Here is a 17,899-nt window from a genome sequence, read left to right on the forward strand (position 1 = left end):
AGGACCAGAAAGAATAATCCCTATAGGACAATATCCTCTACCTTAAACCATAAGACAACTTAGAGGCTTCCTAGGGATAACTGGATACTGTAGGCTTTGGATCCCTGGATATCCCTGGATGTGGGGAGATAGCTAAGCCTCTCTATGGCCTCCTCAAAGAGACACTACACCAAGGAACGACTTCCCTGATACGGGAACCAGAACAGATTAAGGCCTTTAAGGCATTGAAAGGGGCCCTACTCCAAGCCCCTGCCCTCAGCTTACCCCCTGAAGAAAAATCCAACCTATTTGTCACTGAGAGAGGAGGAATAGCCCTAGGAGTGGTCACACAAAAGAAGGGACCAGCTCAACAGCCAGTAGCTTATGTCAGTAAGGAGCTTGACCTAGTGTCAAGGATGGCCTCATTGTTTGAGGGTAGTAGCAGCCGGCCTTGCTAGTCCCTGAGACAAGTAAAATCATCCTAGGAAGAGACCTTATTGTCTACACTTCCCATGATCTCTCAGGAATTTTAAATACAAAAGGAGAACTATGGCTCTCAGACAATCGCCTTCTAAAAAAACCCTACTTTTAGAAAGACCTGTAACTCAAATAAGGACTTGCTCTAATTTAAACCCAGCTACCTTCCTCCCAGAGAAATTAGAGGGAAATCCTGAACATGACTGCCGACAAGTCCTAGCTATAAATCACTCAGCCCAAAGGACCTTCAGAAGCTTCCCCTGTCCAACCCAAAGCTCACCATGTTCACAGATGGGAGTTCCTTTATGGAACAAGGAGAACACAAAGCTGGATATGCTGTGGTGACCTTACATGACACCATAGAGGCACAATCTTTGCCCCCAGGCTAGATAGGAAGATGTACTAGAGATGGACCCCAAATATAACACAGCCAGCAAACCTCCCCAATCTCAAATACACATGGGGACGATCTGTGTTTCGTTGGTATGATCATCTAGCTTCACTGATTATCCCACAAATTGGTTTGGAAGATGTAATGTGGCATGTAGAGACTTTAAACAATTATACTCAAACTGCCCTCCATGATATTGAGGAAAATATCTCTGTCCTTAACACTGAAATAACACTTATGAGGAAGGCCATCTTACAAAACCAGGTGGCTTTAGATGTCCTCACTGCAGCTCAAGGTGGTACTTGTGCCATTATTAAAACTGAATGTTGTGTTTACATCCCTGACAATTCTGGCAATGTGACAAATATCCTTAAAGATTTACCTGCTCAGATAGAAGCCGTGTCCTCGCCAACCTTGTCATGGGAACAATATCTTAGCTCCTGGTTCTCTGGTACTTCCTGATGGAAAACATTGTTAATCTCTGTCTTTGTCATCATACTCATTGGCATACTCCTGTGCTGTGGCATTTATTGCTGCATTAATCTAGTTCCAGTTCTAATGACTTGTTGCTTCTCTTATAGACCACCCATCACTCAAATGGCCCTCCAGCCTGTTACTTCTCAATTGAACTTCTATCATGGACCACTCAGGGATAGACCTGATTTTTAAAAAGGGGGACTCTAAAACTGCTAGCTCAACACCGCCCCCTTTCAGCTCAAAGAAGCCAGAACAGTCTCCTCCCCCTTTCCTTACAGCAGTAAGGAGTTCCCAAAATTAGAGAGGGGGGAATGAAGCCAGATCTAAAGATAGGTAGTTAGTGTAGTTAGGTAAATCAGGTCCAATATCAAGTAAAATGGAAAATGAAGGCCATGTTGAGAATGGAGCCCAGGAAAGCAGAGCAGCATTGGGGAAATTGAAATGTTAATGTTCCCAAGGCCCAGAGCCCATTCTAAAGAAATGTTAATGAAACAGCTCTCAGTTTACCAGAGGTGCTAATCCAAAGCCGCCCCAGGCCCTTCCTGCCCACATTACTCCTCAGGCCCATCTGCCCCTCACCTTTTCAGTCTCCCCACCTACATTCTATGACTGCAAGGTAACAGGACAAAGGACAGGAACGAGAGAGAAATGTGGGAAAGCTGAATGAAGACCTTAGCTATAAAAGAGGGAAGAGCTTGCCCTTCCACAGATTCCACCTCTTGGGTCCCCTTCTTCCTCGGGGAGAAGTCTTTTCTGCTCTCCTTAATAAGCTTCTACTTTCCACTCTAAACTTGCCTCGTGCTTCTCTGGTGTTAAACTTCAGCATTGGGGAAGCAAGGACTCGTCACCGGTAAACAATGGTAACAGTAGCCTCACCTCACGTCTGCTCAGCGCTCTCAGAGCACCTGTTACTGACCTCCAAACCCCAGTCCCTCTCCACTCGGGCTGCAGCTTGTGCCTGTTCCGTGGCCAGTCACCCCTGGCTCCTCCTTCAGCCTCCAGAGCCGTTGTCCCCACTTCCCCAAGACCCTGCCACCTGGCTGAGGTGTCCAGGACAAAGACCCTGAGCCCCACAGCAGCTCCCAGGCCAGCCAAGGCTGTCACAGAGGGCATCAGGAGCCTGCGGACTGAGGCAGCTTGCCCCAGGCTGTGGCCACTGTGTCCACCCTGTCCATGAAAGACCTGGAACAAAGACCTATTTCCCTGCAACCATCTGCGGGGAGGCTGACCATGTGGCCGCTCACTCTCTGAGGGTCAGAAGGAGCCAGGCTTCTTGTGCCAGTTTCACAGCCAACATCCAAACAGCCTGTGGCACTGAGTGTCGGGGGGAGGTGTGCTTCACTTCCCGTGGGGTACACCCTTCTTCTCTCTTGTCGGCCATGTCTGCCTTGGGGCCCCTCCCTGCCCTGCCCATGCCACAGGCACCCTGCATGTGTGGGTCAGAGCCTGCTGGAGAGCATCTCCTGGGGGATTGGGCTTCAGTTTCACTGCAGCAGAATCTGAGAAACTAATGTGACTCCATTTTTTAAAAACCAGCCTCTACCTCATAGCAAAGCCTGTCCAAGGAAGGGGGCATGGCCCTTGTCCTGGGAAAACCCCCAGAGCACTCCAGGCACATACCCACCCTGCTGAGTTGTTTGTCTGTAAATAATAGGAGAGATAGGAGCCAGGTGTCCCTGACTCAGTCAGGCTAGGTGAGGACCCATGGCAACCCCCTAGCAACCTCAAATCAGCATGAGACAGGGAAATACCTGGGATGCCAGATGACCCCCCAGTAGTTTATGGTGGTTGATAACATGTTGGGAAACCAGGTCATTCAGCATGAACACCCCTCATGGCCTAAACCAATTAGTTCAAACGAATCCCCCTCCTGTAGTAGCCAATCACCCCTACCCAACTTGTTCTCGCCATTGAATGCGCTAATCAATGCTAAGAGTTGTTTGACTTTCCTGCTGTATGGAATGATTTGCTGTGTGATGTTGTGACACATAGAGTATCCCCCCAAACCTGTAAAATCTCACTGAACAGAGGACCGGGACTCACTCCCTGGGACCGCTGCATCAGGTACGGTTGTGAGTCCAGGCTCGAGCTTGCAATAAAGACTCTTGTGTGATCGCATCGGATTCGGCTCCTGGAGGTCTATTGGGGTCCCAGGAATCTGGCATAACAAATCCACATAGTGCTGACGGTCCCCACTGTTTCCACACACAGCTCAGCAGCGTGAAGCGCGTCCACACCAGGGCAGGCATCTCCAACATCCACCCAGCGCACTCCTCTTCCCGGCCTGACGCTGGCCTTAGTGGTCCCTGAGGTGGATGGTGCGGGGACCCCAGGGGTTCTCCAGATTCATCACAGGGCAGCAGGCGTGGGAAAGCCCCTCCTTTCCTGCTGAACACTCCTCCTGTGTGGACGGGCACGGCTGCTCCTCCTGCAGCTGCCCATGGGCACTCCACTGTGCCCACCCTGGCTGTTGGGCACCATGCTGCTCAGACATGGTGTGCAGGTCCTTCCTGCTGGCCATCCTGTTGGTGTGAAGCCAGGCTGGTGCTGCTGGCTGGCATGGTGACTCCACGTGATCTCAGAGGGAGGCCATGCTGCCCTCCAGGTGGTAGGCGTTAGCTCTGGGAGGACTCTGCTGGTGGCCTGTTGGGGAGGATTTGGGCACATTGCACGTGGCTTGCTATGACAATGTTGTCGTGCCAGTGGGTGACAATGGCACAGGTATGTGCCAAGGGCATCCACAGCACCAGCTGCTCATTGGGGGATGGGGACACAGTGGTGACATTGGGCAGAGTTCATCCAGGATCTGTGAGGGGCCCGAGCTCCCATCAGGGAAAGGCAACCCAAGGGCCTGATCAGCTCAGGGCCAGGTGCCCAGCAGCTGTCCTGGAGTCCACTCCCTGGGATACCTGTGTCCGGGCCCCTCCTGTGGCTTTGGTTTCCTCCACGTGGTGTCTGCACGTGAAGCTCACAGACCTGGCCTCTTTCTAGGGAGAGTGACAGGCACGTTGAGAAGGGACTCATGGCAGAGAGAACCAAGAACCTTGCTGAGTGCAACATCAGCTGTGCATGTGGCCCTGGCGGCTCAGGCCCATCTGAGCACCCACGGGATGGGGACTGGAGCCTGTGTCCAGCCCCGCAGGGCTAAGGCACAAGGCAATGCTAACCTTGTCATTGTGACCTGCCTCCACTGGGCTCCTTGTGGGTGGCTCTAACTCCCACAGCCAGGGCCCAGCTGCTCCCTGACCTCTGGGTAGCGCCCTCAGCTGAGCTCTGCAGGCGTCCGTGGCTCAGCTACCAGCCGCTCTGCCCTCCCACCACTGTCCCCATCCCTGGCCTTCCCTGTGAGAGGCCTGCCCACTCCAGCCGGGCTCCCCTAACCCACCAGATCTCTTTGTCACTCGGGGACTCACCAGCCCATCCAGGAACCCTGGGCCTCCTTCTCCGGTCCCTCCCTCCCTCCAGCTGGGAGGAGGGTGCTTCCCCTCTATCAGGTCCTTTCCTCCCCACCCAGGGACTTTCTGTGCCTGCCCTGCCCCAGCCCACCTCATGCAACCCCTCCTGGCACACACTGCCACCTCGGAGACACCTGGAGACATGGTTGCACCATGTAGGGCCCCAGCGTCACCTTCCATGGAGGGTGTGGCTCAGCCTCCCGCAGCTGGTCTCTCCACCCCTAGAGCCTAGTTCCACTGCGCCCCCCACGAGGTGCTGGGCGGGCGTGACTGCCGCACAGCCCAGAATATGAGGGGCGGAAACGCACGGCCAGGCGAGGAACCGGGGCCAGGAGCCCTCAGACCCGGGCGGTCGCTGGCCATGGGGGGAGTCCCACTGCTCTGTGAGGTCCGGCCAGCACCCAGCCTCCTGCAGGAGGGAGGGATCTGGGATCCCTGGGCCCTATCTTCCTCTCTAGATATGGACAGGACAAGGCCTTCCTGCTGTACACTGACCAGAAGCTCCCTATCCCTCTGCCTAGAAAACACCATCGCCCCAAGCAGAGCCTGACCTGCCAGTACCTGGGTGTGTCCCAAGTCCCTGGTGCCCAAGGGAAATGGCACCCAAGGGGTCATGGCTGGGGGTCCTCCCCACTGTGGGTGGGTGGGTGTGGGGGTCCGTGCCCACTCTGTCCTGGGCCCAGGAGTCCCTTCCCCAGGAGACCAGGAGTCCTGTGGAGGATGGAGCAGGGCTGAGGGGCAGCCACTGTCACCTGGGGGGGGGGGGCTGGGTGTTGCAGCAGAAGCCAGTGGGAGAGGTGACGGTGGTGACAGGGGTCTGTGGGGCCCAGGCAAGGAGAAGACACGCTCCTGGGGGTAAGGCAGGTGTGCATGGGGCCGGCTGAGGACACAGTCGCAGGCCACCACAGGCCAGTGACCTTCCTTGTGGGGACTGCTGGCCCTCTCACCCCATGAGAAGCTGGTATGTGTGCAAGGGCCCTCAGGCTGCAGAGAGCAAGGCAAGGTGGCCTGCTCCTCATCACCATGGCTGGGCCACAGGGCGTTCCCAGGTCCCCATGTGGACCACCCATTCACTCTCCAGGCAGGGGGCTGAGGGTGGGCAGCGGGCACAGACCACCTGTGAGCCTGCACCTCACTGACCTGCCACCCTCGGGCGCCCAGCCTCCTTCTCCAGAGCACTGCCCAGCAGCCCTGCAGCCCTGGAGCCGGCTCCCCGCAGGCCCCAGGCCCAGCCCTGACCCCGCCCCACAGACAGGACCATGAAGGCCAAGGTCGTGGAGGAGTTTCACAGAGTGCTCCAGACACTGTCCCAGCCCGTGGGGTCTTCCTGGACTGTCCCAGGGGGAAGTAGACCCAGGCCACCCCAGCTCTGGGTGCAGCCCTCTGCCCCTCAGCAGGAAGCCAGGGCACCCGAGTCCACTGCTGGTTCCCCAGGAGTAGGGCAGCACCCTCTGTCCTGCGGGCCCTCCCCAGTCCTGCCGGCCTCCCAGGTGGGGTAGGTGGGTGCAGGACTCCCCCAGGGGTGCCGCCTCCCTCCCCTGAGCCCCAGACCCTCCCCCGGGCTGCTGAGTCCCCACCACGTCTCTTGTCCCCTGACGCCCTGTTGCCCTTCCTCTGCAGAGCAGTGCTGCGTCTGGGGAGCTCCTGTGGGTCCTGCCCCCAGGGCCTGGCACGCCCACCTGGGTCCCCAGGCGCCCCTCTGTCCTCAGGCAGGTGGCCCTGCAGGATGGGCAGGATCCTGGGTCCTGGTGAAGCACCACTGTCCTCTGTACTGCCCTTTTCCAAGACCTCACCTCATGGTCCCGGGCTCTTGCTGAGTCAGGCCGTTCCTCTGGGCATGGACCTGGGTGAGGGTGGAGGGCTGGGCAGGGCTGGCCTGGGAGGGACAGACCTCAAACCTGGGGCTGGGAGGCCCTCTGGCACTGGGGGGGCCCCTCGCCCTGGCCAGGAGGCGCTGGCCAGAGTCTGCAGGTTCTCAGCATCATGGGGACCCCATCATCGCCTCAAGCCCAGGATCTTGGCCTCCGTGTGGAGAGACAGCATCACCCCTGTCAGAGAGTAGGAGGCCTGATGTCCCAGGCCGTGGCTGGCCGAGCCCCTCTTCCTGGGTCCCGGCCCCTCCCAGGGTCACCCTGGGGCCCCTCCTGTGAGCCAATCAGTAAAGCAGTGAGACTTGCCTTTGCCTTTCCTGCCGATGGACACGGGCAGAGCCGGGGCTGCGGGTCATGGCTTCTGTGTATTAGGCCTCACATATTTGGGGACAGGACACTCGTTGGGTGGCTTTCGTGGAGGCAGACATTGTGGAGAAACTAGTCTTTAAGTTTTAGTTTTGGCCGTCAGGTATGGGAAAGGACGTGCAGGGCAGCCTGAAGCCCGTCCGCTGGTCTTGATCACTCTGAAGGGCTGGGAAAGCACAAGAAAAAAAGGACGATGGTCTCAGAAGAAAGCAAGCCGCTGCACATAGCTGAGGCCCCTGGGTGAGAATGGGCGGCCCCCACCAGGCAGTCCCTGGGCGGACACACCCGCCTGCCTTGATGGCCTGGGGATGAGGACGGTGCCAGGAGATCATGGGGAGGCCCGTCCCATCTGGAACAGAGACACAAAAGTGGAACTCGTCCTCAGATTGAATCCAATGACATCAAGATCTAGCCCAGGAGACCAAGGGTGTTGAAAATATATAGTTAAATATTTTCCTCATTCCCGAGACAAACATGCACATCAAGAGTGCCACTCAACCAAAGATGGATTATGCCGTGTTCATGAAGTGCCTAAAGTCTCCAACTTAGAACATCAAATGTCCACTTCTTGTTGATGCAAAATGTCCTTTGTGGGTTGGCAGGGACACTGTTCCTTGTGTGTCAGGGGTCTGGGTGGTCAGACGCTATCCACAGGGCTGCTGGCCACCAGGCCAGAAGGAGGACATAGCACCTGGAGGGCCTCAAGCTGTTCTCTGGACGTCCCTGCCTGACGGGCGCTCACGTCACCTTCTGAGGCAGCAGGTTCAAGATGTGAACCAGTCAACCAGTGATTCATCATGTCATCAAACAACAAAGGAGAGTCCTATGAGTCCATGAAAGCATTTCACGAAAAGTCAGGACCCATCCCTTAAAAAATATCCAGAAAAATAGAAATAGACGGGAGCTTCTTCGACTTAATATGGCACAGCTACAAAAACTTCATACTTCAGGGTGAACAACGGAATATCTTTCCTGCCTTAGCTCAACCTGCTCTAACAAATGCCGTAGACTGGGTGTCTTGACATTTATTTCTCAAAGTTTCAAAGCCTGGAAGGCTGGGACCTGCTCCCTGGCTTGAGATGTCTTCCTTTTGTTGTATTCCTCATGGTGGGGAGATCTCTTATCATTTCCTCTTCTTTTAAGGGTATTAGTCCCATTATGAAGTCCCCCCATGCAGGATCTAAACCCTAATGTCTCCCAGAGGCCCACCTCCAAATGCTCCACATCACATTACGACTTCAACATGTTAATTTTAGAGAGACACAGACAGTCGGTCCACAGCTGCTGCTAAGGGCAGGGACCTCAAGGACATCCTTTCATTCATCATAGGGCAGAAAGTTCCTGCCAGGGCAATAACAAGAAAATAAAATAAAAAGCCTGTGGGTCTGAAAGGAAGAATAAAACTATGTCTATTTGCAGATGAGATGATTGAATGTGCAGAAAAAGAAGACATTGTTTTTAAACTACCAGAACTAATAAATGAATGCACCAAGTTGGCAGGATATAAGACAAAGATACAAAACTCAATTGCTTTTCTACCACTAGCAATGGGCATGTGGACACTGAAATCTAAAACACAATACCACTTACACTCAGAAAAAAATGAGTGTAAATTAAATGTAAATTAGATTGCACGGGCTTTAGCTGCTGAAGGGTACACAATCCTGACACAATAAAGAAAGATCTAGTAACGATGCCCATTCTCCCAAAATTGACATACAGGTTCAATGAAATTATTTTCAAATTCCTAGCAAGATTTTCGGAGACATGGATAAAATTATTCTAAGATTCATGTGGAAAAGCAAAAAATTATTTACTAAAATAATTTGAAAAAGAACAAAATGGGAGGAGTCAACTTATCAAATTTGAAGAGTTATTAATCTGGTTATCCAGATTGGGTGATATTAGCAGAGACATGGGCACACAGATCCAGGGAGTGGCTTAGAGAGCCCAGAACCAAGTCCACACAAATCTGCCAGCCAATTTTTGACAAAGGCACAAAAGCAATTCAATTCAGGACAGATGGCCTTCTCAAGAAATTGTGTGATTTCACAACCCCAGGCAAAAGAGGGAACAGAGGGAGGGGGAGCGGAGGGGGGAGGAAAGGAAAGAAAAGGACTTGAATCTAAGTCTCCCACCTTGTAAAGGTCTTGTGAAGACTGGGCCTCATGCAAAACATGAGGCTTATGATTTTAATAAGAGCACAGGAAAACACCACCAGAATCTACAGTTGGTAAAGAGCTTTTATTTGGCACCAAACACACAATTCACAAAGTTAAAAAGTTGAAAAATCAGATTTGAACAAAATTTTTAAAAATTGCTCAGCAAAAGACTCTGTGAAGAGGACGAAAAGACACAGATGGGGGTGAGATGCTTGCAGGTGACCACCTGGCCAAGGGCGGGGATCAGACAGAGGTGAGGTACTTGCAGGTGACACACCTGGCCAAGGGCGTGTCTAGGATATATAAAGTACTTGAATTCAACAATAGAAAAAATGAAGAGCCAGTTAGGAAATGGACAACAGATTTGAAGAGACATTTCCCCCAAAGACTATTCAGACAGCAGATTAGCACAGGAAAAAGTGCTCAGCATTATCAGCCATTAGGGAAATTAAATGTCATGGACATCCGTCAGGACGACAAGGGCCAGGAAGAGTGGCTCGCCTGGTGCTGGAGACTCGGTCATTCACGCCGGGCGGGGCCGGTGGGAGGCAGCACAGCCACTGGGGAAGCGCAGCATGCTCGGCCACGCCCCCAGCAGGGCCCTCCTGACGCTTCTTCCAGAGAGAGCAGAATCTGTGTTCACCAGAGCACCGTGCACAGGGGTGGACAGCAGCTCTGTTCCTGGAGCTGATGCATGCACACCATGGGGGGCTACTCAGCAATGAGGAGAAGACACTTCCTACGGGCACAAATCCACTGGCTCTCTAGGGAATAGCACTGTGTGATTCCATCTCCAGAACATTGCTGAGTGACACAGTACAGACAGGAACAGAGCCAGGAGGGAGCGGCGTGGCCGCTGGGGGGCAGCAGGGGGCGCTTGAGTAGACGTGTTCTTCCAGCGTCCATCCCCAGTGTCCATCCGTAACCCTAACTCGGTGCTGAAGCTGCACCGTGTGTGGGGGAGGTCACCACAGGCCAGCTGGGGAGGTCGGCAGGATGCCTCTGTACCACTTCTTACAAGTGCATGCGAGTCTACGACTTCTTTAAGACAAAACTTGGATTTTTCAAACAGCGGAAGGATCCTAAAAGACGCAGATCCACCCTGTCACAGACTGGAGGACACAACTGAATGCGACGGAGACTCTGTATCAAGCTGTGCAGGGCAGACAGCGCCTGTTCGCAGAGAATCCTGTGTAACTTCGTTAATGTGGCTTCTGCGGTCCTCCCCTGGGGTGGGATGTTAATCCTGGGGCCAGTAGGATAAAGGGTACGGAGTTCTGTTCTGTGTTTGCAGTTCTTCTCTGAGTCTTTAAATCATCTCAAAATAAAGTGTTTTCTTTTGTTTCTCACATGGGCAAGATATTTGAACAGGAGCTTCACCAGGTGAGATGCAAATGACAAGCAGTTGAAGGAAGCTCAGAACCCTGAGGAATGCACATCAAAACCACCGAGAGGCCACCAGAAGCTATTGGAAGAGCTGGAAGTTCACAGTGTCATCACCCTGTGTAAAGAGACGGGTTTTTCTAGCTCTCTTGATGATGCTCCTCAGAGGGACCAGTGTGGATTCTGAAAAGCCACCCCGCACCTCAGGGGAGAGGGGCCCCCGGCGCTCACAGCCCCGCAAGGAGAAGGCCAGCCGGCAGCTTTCGTGGGCCTCAGTGCTCTGGATCCAGAGGACTGAACCCAATGCAGAAGCCCACTCCTAGCAGGTCTGTGCTGGCGCTCGGGAGGATGGACACAGCACCCATGCCCCAGGATGGCCGCTTGGTGGAGCCCAAGGCCTCTTATTCCATCAAAGTGCCCTGGGAAAATTTGGTTGGAATTTTACAGAAATACTGGTGGGCGTTTCATCGGCTGCTGTCATCTGTCGTGGTGGCCAGGAGAGCTGTGGCTGGCGGGGGCCCGAGTCCACCTGCAGGACCACGGGCACTTTCACAGCCCACCTGCAGCACATGTGGCCACCTGCTCTCCTCCGCAGAGAGCTAGCAACTAAAACCAGATGTACAACAGTGAGGACTCTACCAGCTCATGCTTCCTCTGCTGGCCTCAGGCTGATGCTGTCCCCGGGTGTCCAGGGGCAGCTCTGCCAGCCTTGCTCACACCTTGGGGGATGCTGTTGAGGACATCCCTGGACTTCCAGGTGCCTGTGGCCGTTTCCACAGCCTTCCAAGCATCTTTAGCTCCCTCCTGTGCAGAGGCGGATGAGTGCACGCGGGATACAAGTCCTTGACGGGGGACGGTGAAGACGGTGTCCCTGAGGGCCCCTTTGTCTTCTCAGACCCTTGCCAAGCTGAAGAACCGTGGGAGCAGAGCTGGGCCAGAAAGCCCAGGTCCTTCTGATCTGGACCGACCCAGGCTTCCTCCACCGAGCCAGGACCCTGCTCCTCGGGGTGCTGGTCACACCGTGAGCTGCGTAGGCAGCCTGACACACAGAACGCCTCTCAGCGGCGCTGGGGCGGGACTGAAGGCACCGTGGAGAGGACACGTGTCACTTGTCCAGCTGGCCGCCACTGGGCAGAACACCGGGAGGGAGCGGAGCTGCTGCTTGGCAAGCACAGAGGGACACAGGGGCTGTCGGCCTGTGGCCCTGGACTGTCCCCGGAAGCACGCCACGGCAACCCTAGGCCCTGTGTTGGGGCCCCGCATCCTGTTCCTCTCCTGGCAACCTACCCTCTGCCCCGGCACAACCTGGCTGCAGACGTGACAGTACACACTCACACAAACGGAACTATGTGCACGCTCGGGCACACTCACGCTCACTCTCACATGTGTGCACACTCGTGGCGAGATCCAGCAGCGGCTGCAGCTGGCCTCCCCACCCCACAGGGACAGGAAGCCCAAGGGCCAGCAGCGAGAGCCAGAAGGAGTCCCCAGGGGGCTCATGGCACAGCAAGCCATTGCACCCGGTCCCCGCTGCCCCCAGCCTCCCCTGGCCTGTCCATCATCTGGGAGTATGATCCCATGACCAGCAGACCATCCTCCAGCTGGCCCATGAGCAGCCACGTGCTTCTCCCGCTGGCGGTCTGCACCTTTGATGACTCCGAGTTCTCGGCCAGCGTAATCCTTTTAGTCTCGCCAGCTGAGCAGCTCGGCCTCCTTACGTTGGTAAGGAGCTGGGCCAAGCCGGATACGTGGCCTCTGCTGCGCAGGGCTTTCATGGGCTCCCGTGACCACAGAGGGCAGGGCTCAGAGGACCTACCCTTGAAGCGTGTCCTCTCCCTGGCTCAGCCCAACCTGGGTCAGCTCCTGGCCTCTCCCAGCCCCTCGCAGGTCTCATGGAGCCTGGAGTCCTGGCATTGGGAGTGGGCACCAGCATGAGGCCAGCGCCAGGGCCAGCCACATAGACTAGCCAGCCCAAAGCAGGGCAAGGCCAGCCTCAGCTGTCCCATGTCCAGCTGCTGTGCCCCAGAGTGCCCCAGAGGCCCAGGTTGCCCCGGAGCCCACCTCCACACAGAGACCCATAAAGCAATGCAGTCACTCGGGGTGGGGGTTGGGACTGAGGGCCCGAGGCCCCCCGGGAAGCTCTACAGTCCTCAACTAGTGGGTCCCAGCCCCCAGGGGAAGCGGGGCCTCTCCAGAAGAGGGGTGCAACCCCCACTCCTACCAACGGCCTGTGGTGCTGAGGCTGCAGGGCCCTCAGCCCTGTGAGCCACTGGAGCCCCGGATGTGCCCAGGCCACCACAAAGGCCTCTCAGTCCAGGAGCCAAGTGGCACTGGAGGCCTGGCCCAGAGCCCCCGTCAAGACCTTTTCAGAGGAAGCAGCTCATGGCCCCAGGGCTGGCAGCGACCCTCTCCAAACTCCCTGTTGTGCAAACACGCTGGTTCCGGGGGATGGTGCAAGGACGGAGACGGGGCGAGGCAGCAGGAGGGCTGTTCCCCCTGGCCCTGGCCCTGGCCCTGGCCCTGGCCCTGGCCCTGGCTCTGGAGCAGTATATATGCAACAGAGCAGGGCTGTCCACACCGCATCCAGCAAGCTGCATCCTGAACCGAACAGCCACACAGGGCCATGACGCTGCTGCTGCTCAGCCTCTGGCTGGGCCTGGCCTGGGCCCAGCAGGACCAAAGCCTGGTGCCTGTGCAACCCGGCTTCCACCCTGAACAGGTGCTCTTGGGGGCCGGAGGGAGGGGTGGAGGGCACCCCCATCCCTGAGGCTGCTCCTGGGCCCCTTGTACCCCAATACCCCCAGTGTGCACCCCAATGACCACAGCCCCTTGCACACCCTGACACTCCTCAGCACAGCCAGTGATCAGCCCGTGTCACAGGAAGACACCAAGCTCCATTCCCCCACAGCTGGGAGGCAGCAGACCAGTGGGTCTGAGCCAGCCTCAGCATTGAGAACCCACAGGGACAGTAGTGTCCTTCCAGAGGCCAGGAGCTCTGGAACAGTGACCCCTCACTCTTCTGGGTTCCGTCAGGATGTGTGGCCACCTGGGAGCCCATCACAGGTCCAGCCCCCAGGAGGGCTGCAAGCCTGGGGCCTGAACAAGAGGGACGGGACCCTTAGGCCAGAGCTCCCCCCTTGTGTCCCATTGCACGGCCCCACGGCCTCTGTGTGAGAGGACTCCCCACTCTGCCAGGGGCTGGGGTGCAGGCCTACCCGTCAGCATCGCCATGGCCAACACTACACTGGCCAGCCTGGCTGGGTTGGGGGCAGAGTCGCAGCCCTCAAGCCCTATCAGCATGAGGTCTGAGATAAGGTGGATCTGCACCCTGCACCCCTCCGGGGCAACCCTGCCCCTGCCCACTACTGCAACCAGGCGCCAGGGAAGAAGGCTCCCCAGGACCACCAGGGTGAGGACAGGGCCTTGCTGCCTGCAGGTGGAGGGGCCCTGGCACACCGTCAAGCTCGGCGCCACCGACCCGTCTGTTATTGAGGAAGGAGGCTCCTACCTGTGTTCCATGTCTGGCATCAAACTCCTGGAGGACGGAGACCTGAACATCACCTACTTCCACAAGCGAGGGGCTGGGGCTGGGGCTGGGGCTGCGTCCTTGGCATGACCCCGTCTCCCATCCTGGCTGCGCCCGGCCACATCCCAACCCCTCTCCCCAGGGCTTCCCAGCTGCTCACAGCTCAACCTCCCGCCCCCGAGACCCCGCCCAGGAGGACCCCCAAACACTGCTGGGTCCTCTGGGCCACTCTCCTGGAGGGGATATGGTGTCCATAGCTCTATCTGGGAAAACCCAGGCCAGCAACTGGCTCCTGCTCCAGGTGCCCTTGGGGGGACCCGGGTCCAGCAGGCAGGTCTCAGGAAACGTGCTGTGTAAGCACTGGGAGTGGCTCAGCGGTGGAGCTTGCCTAGTGTGCAGGGGCCCTGGGCTCCATCCCCCCGCACACACACACAGGAGGGAGGGAGGGAGGGAGGGGGAGAGAGGGAGAGAGGGGGAAGGAGGGAGGACGTTGCTTTCTTTTAGGAAAGATGGAAAGTGCGTGCAGGAATTCTACATTGGGAAGAAGACCAACACGCCCGGCCGCTACACTTTTGAGTGTGAGTCACAGTGCCCCATGGCTTGGCAGGGGTTGGCCATGAGCGGGTACAAAGGCAACTGGCCAGGAATATTCTGGAAGAAGTGGGGAGTGGGTGAAGGGGGAGGTGCCCCCACAGCCTGGTAGCCACCCCTCTGAGTTTCAAAATCCCAGAGCGGCAGCCCCGTACTCTTCCCTGGAATGCCACGGTTCCTCATGGACTGCAGCCCTTCTCCTGGGCGCTCCCCGAGGCTCCAGCTGGAGGGAGGACGATGGAGAGAACGGCTCTGGCGCTTCCTTGCCCAGGCCCTGGGGTGCGGCTAACATTTCCCCCGTGAACGTAGGTCCCAAAGCACAAAGGAACGTTGGTGAGGCGGGGTACCAGCCTGCGCCCCTGGAGAGGAGGGCGCAGAGCTGAGTGGCGCCTGATGGACAGGCTGCGTCTAGCATCTGCCGAGCTGGAGCCTGGCAGGAGGCATAGACAGCTCTGTCAAGACTGGGGAGTCCTGGCCCCCCTTCCCCCTGCGCTGCCCTCCCTGCCTCCTGCCCCAGAGAGAGACTGAGACAATGACACAGACACAGAGACACAGAGCTTGATGGAGTCTGTGGTCTGGGTGGCAGGGTCCTGGGCTGTGGCCAGCCAGTCAATGCTGAGCGATGGGCAGGCTGAGCCCTTGGGGGAGGCGCGGGTGCTGGTGGGCAGGGTGCCTAGACCCAGCAGGCCTTACGCCATCCTGGTTTCTGTTGCAGACGAAGGTAAAAACTTCCTCACCTTCGTGGCTGTGGGCGATGGCTTCCTCATCATGGACCTGGAGAACCGCCGTGAAGCGGGTGCTCTGATCGTGGTGGAGCTCCACGGTAGGTGCCAGCCCCATCCCACCTGGGACAGCGGAAGAAGCGCATGTCTCAGGACAAGGCGAGGAGACCTGGGGTCCTGGCTGGACGGCAGGCCGCAGTGGGCAGCGGGGCTCAGGGCTGGAGCCTTCCCCAGGGGCTGCCCCAGGGCCCTCCTTGCTGGCCTCCAGCGGGTTCCAAGAGGTTGCAGTCCCCTGTGACTGGGTGTTTGACTCCGGGGACTGCAGGCAGGACCTTCCTGGTGAACGAGGTGGGGCAGGAGGCGTACAGGAAGCACACGCTCAGGAGAGGTATCCAGCCAGACAACATTGTGGAACTGTCTGCTCACGGTAAGCCACCTCGGCAGGTGCCACTTCTCACAGGGACCGGAACACGCTGGCCAGGGTAAAACCCCCCGTAGGAAGTCCTCCCTGGGGCCAGAGAGGGCAGTGGACAGGAAGAGGGGGTCCGCATGGGCTGGGGTGGCCTCATCTGGGGTCAGTAACCTCTGTTCCCTCTTTGGTCTGCAGCAAGATGCACCTCCCTGGGGTCCTAGGTGAGTAGACACCTGCCTGTCCCCTGTCTTTACTGCCACCAGTTCTGGCAGGTGGCTTTCTCTGGGGACCACCCTGCCCAGTGCAGCCCCTAGTCCACTGGGCTATGCTTGCTAAGAGGCTGTGTTCTGGGACCGAGACTGAGTCAGAACATCAGACCTAGGCCAGCCCAGAGGAGCTGGGCCCCTCTTCAGAAGCCCAGCTTGGGATCTCGATGGGCCACAGCTTCCAGCCACCCAGGAGAAGGGAGGTTCGCCCCTGGCCTCAGCCTCCCTGTTCCTCATCTGCAGTCACCCCCTTCCTGCCCACCCCTGTACACACACACCATGGTGCACACACACACACACACACACTCCCGGCCACTCCCTGGCTCATCCTGTGCTTGGCCCAGTGCTCCCTGCATCCTGGTGCCCCTTAGAGCTCTGCCGAGCACAGTCAGCCCCTCATCCCTCCAGGGCCTCCCGGGTCCTCCCCTGCACCCAGGGCAGGATGCCTCCCCACACCCTGCCTTCTGGCTTGTTAGGCAGGCTCCCAGGCCAACGTTGAGGCTGTCTCAGTGGCTCGAGGATTGGGGGGATACCGAGGAATCACCTCTCAAGACCAGGGACAGGAGGCTCAGCGCCTGTGACCTGGAGGCCTGGCCTAGTGTAGGGGGCTCGAGACAGAGGCCCGTGAGGCTCCAGGGATGCAGGAGCTTGCCTTCTTGCTCAGCCAAGGGGTATGCAGGGCCTGGGGAACGAGGCTGCAGGGCCCTGCAGAGGCTAGCACGTGGGCGGGGCGGGGGTGACCTGCTGGGCCGGAGATCAGCAGCAAAGCTTCTGGCTTCCCAGGGCCCCTGTGTGCAGCCCAGAGCCAGCGTTTCCTGTGGCCCCGAATCTGGATGCCTCCTGACCTGCGCCCTTCCCCCGTACAATAAACCAGTCCTGCATCTGCTCTGGGGCTTCTTGTGCCCAGAGGCCACCCGGGCTCTTTTCTGCTCCGAGGAGGGACCTCCCTGGGCAGAGGGAGGTGTGGTGGAGAGCAGAGCTTCTCCATCCCTGGAAACAACCCCTGGGGCACAGGCAGGGCTCCCAGCGGCAGAATCCCACACCAAGGGCAGCAGCTGGGTTTGGAGGGGCCACAGGGTGTGCCAGGCCCCCCAGGCCCTGGTGATCCCATTCAGACCCAAAGGAGTCCCCACCCCCGTCTGCATCTGTCCTCCTGAGCCGGAGCCGGCATAACTTAGGCTGCGTGTCACTGGCCAGAGGAGCGAGGGAGGGGGCAGATTGCTCCACCCCACCAAGTCCCTCCAGGGCCTCCCAGAGTGGCCAGTACAGGGGGACGCTCCCTGGGCCTGGGAAGCATGGTCAGGATGCAGAGAGCTGCGGGCCACTCACCAGGGGCCCTCGAGCACAGCCCGCTCAGCCCACAGGGCAGGTGGGGGTCTGCCACTCAGGCGCTGTCTCCGGCTGTGGGAGGCAGGCCCTGCCGGGTCCTCGTCCAGCTCCCAAGGCCTGAGCCAAACGTGTCTGTGGCCAGGAGTGGGAGGCCACCCCATCTTCCAGCCCGGCCCCAAGCCAAGGCCGACCTCAGGGGGCTGTCCCCGCCCCAGAGGGCCCAGTTTCTGCCTCACAGAAAGCCCCAGGAGGGCCCTGCTGGTCAGACCAGCCTGCTCTGGCTGGGGCTTCCGACCCTCCCCAGCAGGTGACGGCTTCATGCCACACCAAAGCTGGTGGGAAGTTCACTTTACCCCAACTCCCAGGACAGGTGCTGGGCAGGTGCCTGGCACAGGTCAGCCAACTCCACCCTCGAGCCCCACACAGGGTCGGTCACTCCCAGAGCCAACTTTCTGCCGCAGGGGAGCCTGGGCCTCTGGTGACCCTGGACCT

At 57.8% G+C, this 17,899-nt stretch overlaps 1 protein-coding gene across 1 annotated transcript; it reads left to right on the forward strand.

The window, feature by feature from the left end:
* Window positions 1-13,184: 13,184 nt before the first annotated feature.
* On the forward strand, window positions 13,185-16,033 carry LOC114092801 (allergen Fel d 4-like). The gene is made up of 6 exons (XM_034636075.2): window positions 13,185-13,280; window positions 13,998-14,134; window positions 14,592-14,665; window positions 15,394-15,501; window positions 15,726-15,827; window positions 16,008-16,033. Exons 1-6 carry the CDS (start codon window positions 13,185-13,187, stop codon window positions 16,031-16,033), a joined length of 543 nt encoding a protein of 180 aa, XP_034491966.2.
* Window positions 16,034-17,899: the final 1,866 nt, after the last annotated feature.

The sequence above is a fragment of the Marmota flaviventris genome, chromosome 13, assembly GCF_047511675.1.
Source record: "Marmota flaviventris isolate mMarFla1 chromosome 13, mMarFla1.hap1, whole genome shotgun sequence".
In the NCBI taxonomy this organism is placed as follows: domain Eukaryota; kingdom Metazoa; phylum Chordata; class Mammalia; order Rodentia; family Sciuridae; genus Marmota; species Marmota flaviventris.

Bases quoted from the DNA above. Each gene is read 5' to 3' on its own strand.
- LOC114092801 (XM_034636075.2), top strand. From the start codon at position 13,185: ATGACGCTGCTGCTGCTCAGCCTCTGGCTGGGCCTGGCCTGGGCCCAG. The intron at 14,135-14,591 runs GCGAGGGGCTGG...GCTTTCTTTTAG, and splicing joins AACATCACCTACTTCCACAA to GAAAGATGGAAAGTGCGTGC. The intron at 15,502-15,725 runs GTAGGTGCCAGC...CGGGGACTGCAG, and splicing joins GATCGTGGTGGAGCTCCACG to GCAGGACCTTCCTGGTGAAC.